At 49.8% G+C, this 14,494-nt stretch overlaps 1 protein-coding gene across 1 annotated transcript in view; it reads left to right on the top strand.

The window, feature by feature from the left end:
- The window catches only part of KIF1A (kinesin family member 1A), a 218,167-nt gene that overhangs the window by 180,855 nt on the left and 22,818 nt on the right, over positions 1 to 14,494 (top strand). Inside the window, 1 exon segment of the mRNA XM_043522362.1 lies at positions 5,452 to 5,478. Coding sequence (XP_043378297.1) covers positions 5,452 to 5,478 — 27 coding nt within the window.

Below are 14,494 nucleotides of genomic sequence, written 5' to 3' on the forward strand. Positions count from 1 at the left end.
TCTCCAGGGCTCCAACGGCCAAAGGTGTGGCGCAAGTACTTTGCCCCGTCAAAGGGCTACGAATTCTTGTTCTGCCACCCAAGTTCATGCTCCCTGGTGGTCTCGGCAGTGAACGAAAGGGAGCACCATGGACAACAGGCCCCGGCACCTAAGGCCAAGGAAGCAAAACACCTGGACCTTTTTGGCAGAAAGATGTACTCGTCAGGGGGCCTTCAGTTGAGGATTGCGAACCAGCAGGCCATCTTCAGCAGGCATAATTTTAACTCCTAGGCAGCGGTGAGGAAGTTTAAGGACAACCTCCCGCAAGGTTCCCAACAGGAGTTTACGGCCCTGGTGGACGAGGGCAAGTCAATAGCTAAGACCTCTCTCCAGGCCTCCCTGGATTCAGCAGACGCGGCAGCCAGAACAATCGTGTTGGGGGTGGTCATGAGGCGCTCGGCGTGGCTGCAGGAGTCAGGCCAGCCACCTGAGGTCCAGAGTATACTTCAGGATCTCCCCTTTGAAGGGTCCGGGCTCTTTTCGGACCAGACAGACGCGAGGTTGCATAGCCTCAAGGACTCGAGGGCTACACTTAAGTCGCTGGGTATGCACACCCCGGTGATGCAGAGGAAGCCTTTTAAGCCGCAGCCTCCCCCTCAGCGCCAGTACCAGCCTCGTCATAGGCATGAGCCTTACCGTAGGCGAGGCAGGGATAACAGGTGACGGTGCAATAATAACAACAACAATAATGCGCTGGGTCAGAACCAAGGTCAGCACAAATCCCAGCCGGGCAGTAAGCCAGGCTTTTGAAGATGCACTTGAGGACAGCGTACCAGACCAGTCACCGGATCCGTCCCCTTGTTTCCTGAGCTGCCTGGCCCGTTTCTCCCGTGCGTGGTCCAGCATTACATCGGACCATTGGGTCTTACACACGGTACGGAACAGGTACTCGCTGCAATTCTCTTCCCTCCTACCGCCCCTTCCCCGTCCCTTTTCAGGGACCCCTTTCACAAGCATCTCCTAGAGAAGGAGGTTCGCTCGCTACTAGAGGCAGGGGCGGTAGAGGCGGTGCCGCACAATCTAAGGGGGAAAGGGTTCTGCTCCTGGTACTTCCTCATCCCCAAGGTCAAAAGGGGCCTTTGTCCCATTTTAGACCTGCACAGGCTCAACAAGTTCCGGGTCAAGGCCTGGTTCTGCATGGTCTCTCTGGGCACCATCATCCCTTCCCTGGATCCGGGGGACTGGTACGCTGCCCTCGACATGAAGGACACATACTTTCATATCGCCATCCAGCACATCGGCACATCGGCAGTTTCTGCACTTCACCGTGGGCCAAGAACATTACCAGTTTGCGGTTCTCCCATTTGGTCTAGCCGCGGCCCCATGGGTGTTCACGAAATGCATGGCAGTGTTGGCGGCCTTCTTACGGAGGCAGAGAATCCAGCTGTACCCGTACCTTGATGACTGGCTCCTGGTGGGTCGATCCGAGGCGGAAATGCGGGGCCATGTGGAGGTGGCCTGGAGATTGTTCCGCGAGCTGGGGCTCCTGGTCAACGTCCCCAAGTCCACTCTCGTGCCCACGCAGAGAGTGGAATTCATAGGGGCAGTCCTGGACGCGGTGCAGGCCAGAGCAAGCCTTCCAGTATCCTGATTCTGAGCTATCCAGCAGGCGGTGGCCTCGCTGCGCCAGTTTCCAATGACTGCTGCCTGCAGGTGCTGGGCCACATGGCAGCATGCACGCATGTGGTCAGGCATGCCAGACTGAGACTCAGGACTCTGCAGGCGTGGCTCGCTCAGGTGTACCGCTCAGGCAGGGACTGGACTTGGTAGTGACAGCCCCAAGGGATGTGCTGAACTCCCTGCTGTGGTGGCAGTCCCAGTCTGTCGTTTGCAAAGGCATCGCCTTTGCCGCCCCACAACCAGACCTGACGCTGGTGACGGACATGTCAGACCACGGATGGAGGGCTCACCTGGGGGACCACATGACGCAGGGCTTGTGGTCCGGAGCAGAGCAGTTGCTCCGTATCAATGTGAAGGAGCTCAGGACGGTTCGTCTCGCCTGCCAGACCTTTCTCACCACTCTGAGTGGTCACAACGTGACAGTTCTGACAGACAACACTACTGCCATGTTCTTTTTAAACAAGCAGGGTGGGGCCTGTTCCTCGCCGCTCTGTCGCGAGACTCTCCTCCTCTGGGACTTTTGCATAGCCCATGCCATTAACCTCGAGGCGTCATATCTCCCGGGGGTGCAAAACAAGCTGGCGGACTACTTCAGCAGGTCGTATCGCATGCACGAGTGGATGCTCAGAGCGGATGTCATGCTTTCGCTCTTCCGCAGGTGGGGGTTTGCCCAGGTAGACCTGTTTGCCACCAGGGCCAACGCCCAGTGTCCGCGGTTCTGCTCGTTCCAGGGCCACAGCCCGGGCTCAGTCGCAGACGTGTTTGCGATCCCATGGGGAGGGGGCTTGATGTATGCTTTTCCCCCGCTCCCCTAGGTACACAAGGTCCTGCTCAAGGTACGCAGGGAGAGGGCGGTGGTGGTCCTCATCACCCTGGCATGGCCCCGCCAGCACTGGTACACAGCGCTCCTAGAGCTGTCGGTGGAGGCCCCAGTTGTCCTGCGCCTGACCTCATCATGCAGGACGGCAGGCAGCTTCTCCACCCCGACCTGCAATCACTACACCTGACGGCAAGGAAGCTCTGTGGCTAAACGCCTTGGAGAGCCAGTGCTCCCTTCCTGTGCAGCAGATTCTGCTTGGCAGTAGGAAGCCTTCTACCACGGCGACCTATATGGCCAAGTGGAAAAGGTTCTCGTGTTGGTGTGAGCCCCGACAGGTGCGGCCGGGCCAGGCCCGGTGCAAGCCATCCTCAAGTACCTCCTGCACCTCAACCAGCAGGGGCTGGCCCTGTCCTCACTCAGAGTGCACCTGGCGGCCACCTCCGCCTTCCATCCGGGGTTTTCGGGGGGCTCAGTGTTTTCCCACCCAGTGGTGGGACGGTTCCTGAAAGGATTGGAGAGGATGTTTCCGTACTCACGCCCCCCCAGTTCCTCCTTGGAACCTTAACTTGGTCCTCTCTATGCTCATGGGACCCCCGTTCGGGCAAATGAAAGGTGACATTTCTGGTGGCCATTACCTCGGCCAGAAGGGTGTCTGAGCTGAGGGCTCTCACCTCTGAGCCACTGTATAGTGTTTCACAAGGATAATGTGCAGCTCCGACGGCACCCCAAGTTCCTCCCTAAGGTGGTCTCGCAATTCCATTTGGGCCAGGACATTTGTCTGCCAGTGTTTTTTCCAAAACCCCATACGGACCCAAGTCACCGCAGCCTACACTCCCTGGATGTCCGTTGAGCACTGGCATTCTATTTGGAGTGCACCAAGCCCTTTCGTAAATACGTGCAGCTGTTCGTGGCTATAGCCGAGAGGATGAAAGGCCTCCCAGTGTCAGCGCAGCGGATCTTGTCTTGGATTACAAGCTGCATCCGGACGTGCTACGAGCTCACAGGTGTTCCAGCCCCGGCGGTCACGGCCCACTTGACCAGGGCGCAAGCGACTTCCACGGCTTTCTGCGGCAGTTGGCAGAGTGGTCCTCCAATCAGTTGTTCCGTGACTCCTACCCTCCTCCAGAGGTAAGCTTGTGATTCACCTAATGTGGAATGGACATGAACAAGCACTCAAAGAAGAAAAAACAGTTACTTACTTTCTCATAACTGTTCTTGGAGATATGTTGTTCACGTCCATTCCACCACCAACCCTCCTACCCCTCTGTCGGAGTTGCCAGCAAGAAGGAACTGGGAGGGGGTCAGGTCGGCAGGGGTATATATGCACGGCACAGTGGTGCCACTCAGGGGGGCCCCGCCTCCCCGACGGGAGCCTCTAAGGGAAAAAGTTTCCGATGCTGGTGCACGCAGCGCGTGCACACCTAATGTGGAATGGACATAAACAACACATCTCGAAGAACAACAGTTACGAGAAGGTAAGTAACCGTTTTATACCAAGGACCAGCTTGCTGCCTTCCTAAATTGTATCAGGGAAATCTCAGGGCCAGCGCCGTCCACGGACCAGTCATTGAGAAACAGTGTAACAGACAGCTGGAAAAATTAGGGCTAGATCCTGAACTACTATAAATCAGGACCATTGATTTCATTGGAGCCACATCAATTTACACCAGTTGGGGATCTGACTCAGTGACTCCAGTGGAGCTAGGTCTGATTTGCACCAGCTGGGGATCTGGCCGATTAAATCTGACAGCACTGTGTGACTGGGCCCATTCTGCAGTGCTCATTCTTTTGCCCTGCTCCACACATGAGAGCAATGCAGTGGCACCCTGGGAATTTCTCCCTCTTTTTCCTCCCCATTTGAGCACTGCACGCTAGAAGAGGTCATTCTGGGCAGGGGATTTCAGCCCTGGCATGGAGTTCTCCAGAGAGTGAAGAGTTGCTTGTCACAAGACTGTTTACCAAACAAAGGGGGAGGTGTTGCTTACAACTTGAGGGACCCAGGGCATCACGTTTGTATCTAGCTTTCTGTCCCAGGATCTAAACTGGGTGTATGAAAATGCACTACTCTCTCCCAGGGTTGCTAGCCTTGGATCACTGCCTTTCTCCACAATCGGGATCAGAAGCCCTAGGTAGCATGGGCAGAAGGGGTGGTGCAGGGAGGAGATGGGGTAACTGGAACATGTTGAAAGGAAAAGAGGATTGAGTTTCCACAGGACAATGGAAGGAAACATCTTCACCAATTCCATTTGCTTCAACCCTGCATGGGCTTTTTGCTTGGTTTGGCCCTAGCAATGGGGAGACCCTGGATATAGGGACAAAGGGAGGAGAGCCAATGGAATGGGATGCATCTAATCCTCTTTCTGAACTGCTTTTGCTCCCTGCTTTGCTCTTGTATGTCCTTCAGTCTTCATTGCAGCAAGCAGGCCCTGGGACCATCCCCTGGGCTGCCCTTCTCCCCTACCACTGATGTTTCAGGGTAAGTTGTTCCTGATGAGAACCAGGAAAGGCCTCACTGTGGAGGTGTTAGCTAGGCCCTCAAGGAATTGGCTTTAGCCTGTAAGCGCCAGCAGCCCCAGACTCTTCCCCCACAGGCTCAGGCATGCTTTTGGTTTCCATCTGCACATAGTCCCTGCAGCTAGGATTGTCACTCCTGCTCCTCACCCTAGCCAGACGAGATAAGGATGTTTCTTGTTCGCACTCTGTCACCACCGTCAGGAACGGGATCTGGTCTCTTCCTCTTTACTACTCCCCAGGCCACGGCCATTGCCCCTCAGCACGCTGCTCACACATCCACGTATGCCTGCAAGGTGTCTGGCCCCTTGGCTGTAACCCTGCCACCCTACATGAGGCAAGGAAGGGCAGTGGGGGCTGTGTGAAGGCATCAGGCTTCTGAATCACTTCCTTACAATGCTGCTGTTGCTGCCGTCCATTTGAACCCGCACTAACCATGTGATTGTTTTGTGTTTTTGCAGGCAGTTTCTTGATTCGGATATGCCTAGGTAGTATTTGTTTCCCTTGGGGTTTTTTCTTCACTTCCTCTCCCCTCCTTGGCACTCTTCCTCCCCCTTAGAGACAGCATTTTAATTTCCAGACACTCCATCCACTGGCTTCCCTTTCTCTTCCACGTCTCTGGGCTGCTCTTTCATTACGTTTCTATCCCTTGGGCTTCCCTGTTCGTTTTGGATCGCTCTCTCGTTAGCCTCTGTTCCTCTGGCTGGCTTTTCCTTCAGTTTTGCTGCTGTTGTAACTTTGTGACATTTGGCAAAGACCATCCTTCCGCCTCTTGTACCCTCTCCCAACTTGGGCCCAGGAGCATTTTGGGGAGCTGGGAGCTGACCCAGGCTGCGTGAGAGGCTGGACTGCAGTGTATGGATGGGAAGGACACTTTGGAAAAGATACTGTATGAAAGATAGAAAGAGGAGAGAAATGGAAGCAATGTAGCTGAGTTTGGGAGCAAAGTACAAGCTGCATGTAGAAGGAAGGGACATAACGGGTGAAAACCTGGCTCCATTGAAGTTGGTGGGAGTTTTGCCATTAACTCCAGTGAGGCAGGATTTCACCCAAGCTTGTTATTCTCTGGCCTGCTTGACAGAATTTCCACCAAAGAAACCTCCATGGAGTCACAGATTCACTGGCTTGAATTCTCAGTTTTGCTAAGGCCCCTTAACATCCCTCTGCAAATTTAATGGGGCCTCAAAGTGAACACCCATTTTAAGGCCCCTTTCCATTGCCAGATCAGTATAACGGGGCCTTGGCGTAGCTGAAAATCAGGCCCCAAGGTCTTTAGGGTCAGAAAGGATTATTATGATCATCTGGTCTGACCCTCTGAGTGCTGAAGGGAGATAACTGGCCAGATCCTCAGCTGGTGTAGAGCAGCATGACTCCATTGCAGGTTTACACCAGCTGAAGAGCTGGCCCCTTGTTCTTTGGACATTACCAGGGGAAAGTGTTTGGAACTGTAAGTTAATGCACTCTCTTCTCAGAGTCAAATCTTGATACGATTGCAGGCTGCAGAGAAACTGGGGTTGTCTTATTACTATGTAATAGTTTTACTATTGAATTGACTTCAGTGAAGCTGGCCAGTTTGCACCAATGGATATCTGGCCCATTGAAGTCAATGGAGCTGTGCCAATTTATACCAGTCGGGGATATGGCCCCCGGTACATGCATACACACAAGAAGCAGTGCTAAGGTATGTTCATTCTTAGTTCTCTTAACTTTTGAATGCTTAACTGTGCATAATTGTCAGATAATTTGGGGGGTTTTTTGCATGTAATTTCTTTTTGTTTAAAGAAAAAGAATAAAGAAAAGTTCCCAGTTCCATAACTAATGGGCACCAGCCAGCAAAGGGCAACCGGTGCCTGTCAATATCATTAATAAACTGCTCACTTGTGGGGAGGGGAGGAGGAAAAGCAGAGATATTGAGGCAGAGGAGAGGCTATAGGGAAATAGGTGCACAGGGGAGACTGCGGGGGATATATAGATATGTGTAGATGCTATATATACACCATTGCGATGGGGGTGCTGGAAATACAGAGGCAGGCAACAAAAAGTAGGAAGAGGCAAAGAGGAGATATGAGACTATAAAAAGCCAAAAAATTGTGGAGAAGGGACCCTTGATTGGCCTTCTTGCTCTGTCTCACGCTTCCCATGTTGAGAGAGACAAGGTGGGTGAAGTAATATCTTTTCTTGTACCAACTTCTGTTGGTGGAAGGTACAAGTCCCTGAAGAGCTCTGTGACGGTTGGAAGCTTGTACCTTCCACCAAACAGAAGTTGGTCCAAGAAAAGATATTACTTAGTGTATCTTGTCTCAATCATATGCTGGGACCAGCATGACTAAAACAACACAACAAACTTCTCATCTTGTTACGTATCAAAAGACAATCGCAAGTTAGTAGCCATGGGAGGATAGGATTGTGACATTACCCAGGGTACAGTCTGGACTGTTGAACAGCTGTGTCCCCTCAATTCTCTAGCCTGGGGTGCCTTTTACATTGCTTCGCTGTGAGTAACGACTTCTGGTCTGCTCACACAGAGCCCCCAGCATGTAAATCACTCCCAGTTTTACTGTGTGAGTGATGAAGATAGCCACTCTTGAATTACAGTGCAGGGTAACACCAGCAAATTCTCAATCCCAGACTTTCCTGCAGAAATGTGTATCTTGTGCTGCCCAGCACCCTCCTCGACAACACAAGCTCATATAGAGTCTGTCATTTATTATTAGAAAATGATATGCACAAATCCTGTTAACTCAAATGGAGTTTCCCAGACACTTCAGTCCAAGCACACTGGTGTAGATAAAACAATAAAACAAGTTTATTAAGTACAGAAGGACAGATTTTAAGTGATTACAAATAATGAAGCATAAAAGTCAGAATTAGTTACAAGGAAATAAAAGGTAAAACACAACAAACACCTAATTTAGCTTGTTAAGTGAATTCAAAGCACTAATTTCTCACCATATGCTCCTGCAGTCTGACTCACTGAACTCCTTTCAGAAGCATCTCTCCACAGTCTAATGATGCTTCCTTTGTCTTTCAAGTGTGTGTTGATGGCCGTGAGTAGCTGTCAAGGTTCCTTCCCCACTCTGAACTCTAGGTACAGATGTGGGGACCTGCATGAAAGACCCCCGAAGCTTATTCTTACCAGCTTAGATTAAAAACTTCCCCAAGGTACAAACTTTGCCTTTGTCCTTGAACAGTATGCTGCCACCACCAAGCGTTATAAACAAAGAACAGGGAAAGAGACCACTTGGAGATGTCTTCCCCCAAAATATCCCCTCAAGCCCTACAGACCCTTTCCTGGGGAAGGCTTGATAATAATATCCTCACCGATTGGTACAGGTGAACACAGACCCAAACCCTTGGATCTTAAGAACAATGAAAAATCCATCAGGTTCTTAAAAGAAGAATTTTAATTAAAGAAAAGGTAAAAGAATCACCTCTGTAAAATCAGGATGGTAAATACCTTACAGGGTAATCAGATTCAAAACATAGAGAATCCCTCTAGGCAAAACCTTAAGTTATAAAAAGACACAAAAACAGGAATATACATTCCCTCCAGCACAGCTTATTTTACAAGCCATTAAAGAAAAGAAAATCTAACGCATTTTCTAGCTAGATTACTTACTAACTTTACAGGAGTTGTAAGGCTGCATTCCTGATCTGTTCCCAGCAAAAGCATCACACAGACAGACCAAACCCTTTGTTCTCCCCCCACCCCCAGATTTGAAAGAATCTTGTCCCCTCATTGGCCATTTTGGGTCAGGTGCCAGCGGGGTTACCTTAGCTTCTTAACCCTTTACAGATGAAAGGATTTTGCCTCTGGCCAAGAGGGATTTTATAGCACTGTATACAGAAAGGTGTTTACCCTTCCATTTATATTTATGACAGTAGCAATGAAGGGAGAGATGATTTGGGGCTTCTGTTCCCCATTCTTTATACTTTTATTTTTCTTTGAGAATCATCTCCAACTGAGGTTCAAGAGACAGCAAGTCTGTGGGGATGGGACTCTCCAACTGTTTCTTTGCCAAAATGTAGATTTCTTGCTCACACCTTTTTACCTGCCAAAGAATGGCCGCTTAACCAGGTGATAGTCCATTTGATTTTATTAACACATGACTGAGGCGTCAGTTTGGATTTTGTCTCTGAGGAACTGGTTTGTGCCTGCTTTTCTAAACTTGGAGCATGTCTCAGCAATATCATACCATAGAATTTTATAACTTTACATACAATGTTGCCACACACGTTTACCAGGACAATAATGATCAGCAAATTATGAGTTTTCAAATGATACGTCAAAAGGCATACTTTGTACAAAACTGATCATAGTCTTGTAAAAGGGGTGAACATAAGGGTACAGACTATAACAGGGATATTAACATCCTCTCCTTGTCAATGGTTGATCGTAACACACTAACCCATTACATTCAGAGTAGTTCCATTGCAGCCTCCTAGGCCTGGAGGAAGGAGGCAGCCATTTTGGTATTTTTGAAGGAGCCTAAAGGAGTTAGGCACCCAGCTCCTTTTGAAAATCCCAGCCTTCTTCTCCTGTGCCCAAGCTGCTGGCGTACAGACAACAGAATAACCTGAGGAGAGGAGATGGGGATGGGGAACGCTGTAACAAAGGACTCACCATCCCAGCAGTAACCACTGGTTCATGTCACCTGGTAATTAGCTGCTGGCAGTGCCTGGCACTGACCTCATGCTTCAGAGAATGGCAAATTTATTTTAGCAGTTCTCATAGGAAGAAATATTCCTTCCCAAGCGGGTGTTCAGCTTGTAATGGTCACACCGACTCACCTGACCAGTGTTGACGCTTATGTGCGTAGAGCATCCATTTTAGGGCTTTAGATTTTCTGATCATCTCTGGTTTCAGAGTAGCAGCCGTGTTAGTCTGTATCCACAAAAAGAAAAGGAGGACTTGTGGCACCTTAGAGACTAAAAGGCTTTAGTCTCTAAGGTGCCACAAGTCCTCCTTTTCTTTTTGCTGATCATCTCTGACATCCAGCTAACATGCAGACGGTAGAACTTCACCCATTGATTCCTGCATCAAGCCAAATAGACTGTGGTTGCACTAGAGAATCTCTGCATTGCCTTGTTCTTGCTGACATAACCAGATAAGACTTTAAAAATGGTTCTGATGAGTTCCTGTAACAGAATTCCACAGGGTGAATACTTCCCCCCAAGAAGTATTGCCTTCTTCCTACAGGACTGTCACTTTAATTGAGCTCCCCCTTTCTCTTGTATTATGGGACTGGACACAGGGGAATGTCTAGTTGGTTTTTCAGTCAGCTTTTCACCATTTGGAATGGGAGGGAGGAGAAAAGCAGAGAAAATGAGGATAGGAGAGAGAGCAGCAAGAATACCACAGCTGTTTAGAATTCAAGCTCTCAGTCATCCTCAGATAGGATCTATTCTGCCAGATGGTGTTGTGAATTGATTCCACTGTGACAAGGGCTAATAGAGCTCTGCCTCTCAGCACACCCAGGAGAGGAGGAGAGCTATTCTTCCTATACAGTGGTACAGTCCAGGAGTGAATCCTGAAATCTAAAGCCATTGAAAGAAGGGAAGAAAGTTGCATTACCTGAGCTGGGAGTACTGAGCCCACTTTGCCATTCTTCTAGCCCTCGCACGTGGGATGGTTGGGGATTTGATGCGCACCTGAATTTGTCTTTGCCTGTGTCTCTTAGATAAACAGCTGCTTTAGGACCTTCTCAGTGCCCTTTGAAATGAACACAAAGTCTCTCATTGACTTCAGGAGGTGATTAGACTTCTTATACATCAGAAATTCAGGACAGCAGATACAGGAGAGTGCTTGTATTTTCATTTCCTGCTCTACTGTCCAGATCAGGGGCGGGCAAACTTTTTCACCTGAGGGCCGCATCGGGTTTCTGAAATTCTATGGAGGGCTGGTTAGGGGAGGCTGTGCCTCCCCAACCAGCCAGGCATGGCCCGGCCCCTGCCCCCTATCCAAACCCTCCTGCTTCTCGCCCCCTGATAGCCACCCCCCGGGACTCCTGCCCCATCCAACCCCCCCTGTTCCCTGGCCCATCCACCTCCCCACCCCCGCTCTTGGTCCTCTGATAGCCCCCCGCCCCCATACCCCCCCGCCCCAAACTGCCCACCACCACCCCATTCAACCCCCCCTTCCTGACTGCCCCCGCGGGACCCCTGCCCCATCCACCCCCCCACCCCCTGCTGCCCTATCCAATCCCTCCTCTCCTTCCTGACTGCCCCCAGGGACCCCTGCCCCCATTCAACCCCCCCATTCCCCACCCTCTGACCGCCCCAACCCCTGTCCACGCCCCTGACCACCCCCCAAACTCGCCTACCCTCTGTCTACCCCCCACCGCTCCCTGCCCCCTTACCGCCCTGCCTGGAGCACCAGTGGCTGGCGGCGTGGCTGCACCAGGACAGGCAGCCGCGCCACGCAGCACAGAGCACCGGGTCAGACCAGGCTCTGCAGCTGCACTGCCCAGAGGATTGCGCCGTGTGGCGGTGTGGCTGCAGGGGAGGGAGGACAGCCTCCCAGGCCAGGAGCTCAGGGACCGGGCAGGACTGTCCCATGGGCCAGATGTGGCCCATTGGCCATAGTTTGCCCACCTCTGGTCCAGATTGTACCAGCCAGATTGGCTTCTATATCTTTAGTTGAATATGTTGAATGCTTTGATTCCACTCTAATATTGCCTATAGAATGATATGTCTCATCTCCACAGTAAGAAGATCCAGCAATGTTTTGCTGTGGTTGCACTTCCCACTGCACCTTTTTCAATTTCCCTTTTGTGTCAGTAAAGGTGAGGGTTACAGTTCAGAGCCAACATCCAGCCGAACTCCAGTGATTGTCCCTGAATCAGTGGCACGTCATCCAAAGCTTGCTGAAAGGACTTGCTGTATGATTGCCCATGAGAATGTTTCTTGGGTGCTGATTCAGCAAAGCATGTAAGCATCTGCATAAAGCTACGGCCATGCATAAGTGCTTTGCTGAATTACCGCCATAATCCTGTACTTCGGATTGTAAAGAGCTCCTTGTTGACAGGATCTAGTTCCACACAAAAGCAATTGTTATCCCACAGTCCATGGTGGGCTTGTTCTGAGATGATACGAGTCTGCAGTTAGACAGCTAACAATATAGATGGAAGCAGAATATCTTTATAAGCAAATGGGGTGTGGGGGGGGGTTGAATTTCCAATTTGCCTTCCGAGAACAGAGGCACATCTGCATCCAAGGGATGGCGGACCCCTTGTTTCTGCACTGGGTGATATGGGTTGTGCAAGCAAAGGAAGACCATGCTCTAGGCTTGCTGTGGGGACTGTTGGCAGTCTGGTAGCAGACACAACAGTGCTCTGCAGCCCGAGGTAAGTGCAGATTGTGACAGGTTGTCACCCCAGGGTGCAGTCTGGGAGCCATGAGAACTGCTGCACCCCTCTAACCACCGAGTTGGGCTGGCCCTTTTCTCACACTGCTTGGTTGGCCCTTTTCTCACACTGCTTGGTTGGAGACAAAGCCAGCCTCACCAGGCCCTGTTATCACCCAACACGACAGCAGGTGGCGCCACACACCAACTGAGTTACCTTAGTACTTTCCCTAAGCCACTCAAGGACAAGTCAACTTCCCAGTTCCCCCCGCCTTGCACCCATGCGGGGCTATAAACCCAAAATTATACCATCATACAAGGATCTGTACAATGTAAGCTCCTTAATAAAAGTTCGCCTTCCGCTCGATGTGGAAAGGATATGCAACAAGCCTGCGTTAACCAAGCTGAGATTTTTTCCCCAGACACTTCACTCAAAGGCTCCCTGGTTTAGATAAAGAAAAACACCCCAAGTTCGTTAATTACAAAAGACAGATTTTAAGTGATAGCAAACCAATCAAAGCAAATAAACAAAACGCAAACTAAGCCTAACATAATAGATAGATTGGATATGAATTAGCAATTTCTCACCCTGGCTGATGATACAAGCAGTTCACCAGGTTTCCATACACAGGCTAGAAATCCTTTTAGCCTGGTACCAGCACTTCCCCCCAGGTCAGTCTTTTTAACTCGAGTGTTTCCAGTTCTCTTGTGTGGGGAGTGAGGCCACTAGATGATGTCTCACCCCACCTTATATAGCTTTATCATATGGCAGGAACCCTTTGTTCCAAACTCAGTTCCCAGACCAGCTTGTGAAAAAAAATACAGATATCAAAATGGAGTTCAGTGTCATGTGGTCTGATCACATGCCCTTGCATGCCCTGCTGAGTCATAGCAGCCATTACTTACAGGCTGGTTGGAGCATTCTCAGGAAGGCTAAGCTCTTCCAGGGTCCATTGTCTTTGCTGATGGGCCATCAGCACTGTTTACTTTCTTCATTGTTGTACCTGAAAGGCTTGCTGTGGGTGTTCTCAAATGTGCTTACTCTGGAAATACCTGATACATAGTCAATATTCATACCTTCAAATACAAAAATGATACATGCAGACAAATAGGATAATCATATTCAGCAAATCATAACTTTTCCAATGACACCTTATGTGACCCATCTTGTACAAAATGCATCATAATTATATAATATACCATGAGAAATATGAGGTGTAGTGTCACACAGATGATATTCCAGAGGGACTCCTTAAGACAAGGATCAAGCGTGGTGACATCTGGCAGCTATGGGGTGGTGTGTACAGAGCAGGTGAAATGGTTCAGGCCAGGCTTAGCCAGCTGGTGCTCACTAAGCCTGACCTACATTATTCTTTTGCCTTAGTGAGGATATGGTCTGACAGTTTCTCCCAGTGTCCCCACAGTGCTCCGTATCTCCTGGAAAGATAGAGGTTGTCATATGTGATAGGGGCAGACTGGGGCATCACTCAATGAGGGCAGAGTTAAGGTTGGGGGGTGGGGCTGGTTTGCACTTTAACTCTGAATTGCCAGCTGTGCAGGGAACTAAGAATATAACATTGCTGTTCTGGAAGGGTACGAGGCACTGCTTTTCAGCCGTAACTCTGCGTCAACAAAGGTTTTGGGCCATGAATTTAAGCACTAAGGACCTGATCCAAAACTTGTTGAAGTCGGTGGGAGCTTTTCTCTTGATTTCAATGGGCTTTGGCCTTTGGCGAATTAACTCTTTAGCCATCAGAGGCAGAGTAAAGGGCACCAGAAGCCTGGGAACTTGATTTTGGAGTGTTTTTCCTACCCCTAGGCTAGATTTGTGACAAGGAGTAATGGACTAGATACCTGAGATTCCTTTTACTGAATCCTTAGTCTTTGGTCTGATTCTTTATCTTGCAGTTACCCATTTATGGCAGGAATAACATTAGGAAGAAATCTGTGGAAGCCAGTACAGGGACTGAGAGCAAATTCTCAATGGCATAAAAAACCCCAACGCCGAATCTAGAGTATTCCTAACTACTAGAGACTGATTTCCTTTGATGAGTAAAGTGTTGCAGAATCAAGTTTTAAATTAGAAATGAAACTCTGCCATCATTCTTTTTAGTGGAGAAAGGGAAGACTTTATTCCACTAGGGTTTAGATTTAGGTTT

The sequence above is a fragment of the Chelonia mydas genome, chromosome 9, assembly GCF_015237465.2.
Source record: "Chelonia mydas isolate rCheMyd1 chromosome 9, rCheMyd1.pri.v2, whole genome shotgun sequence".
In the NCBI taxonomy this organism is placed as follows: Eukaryota; Metazoa; Chordata; order Testudines; family Cheloniidae; genus Chelonia; species Chelonia mydas.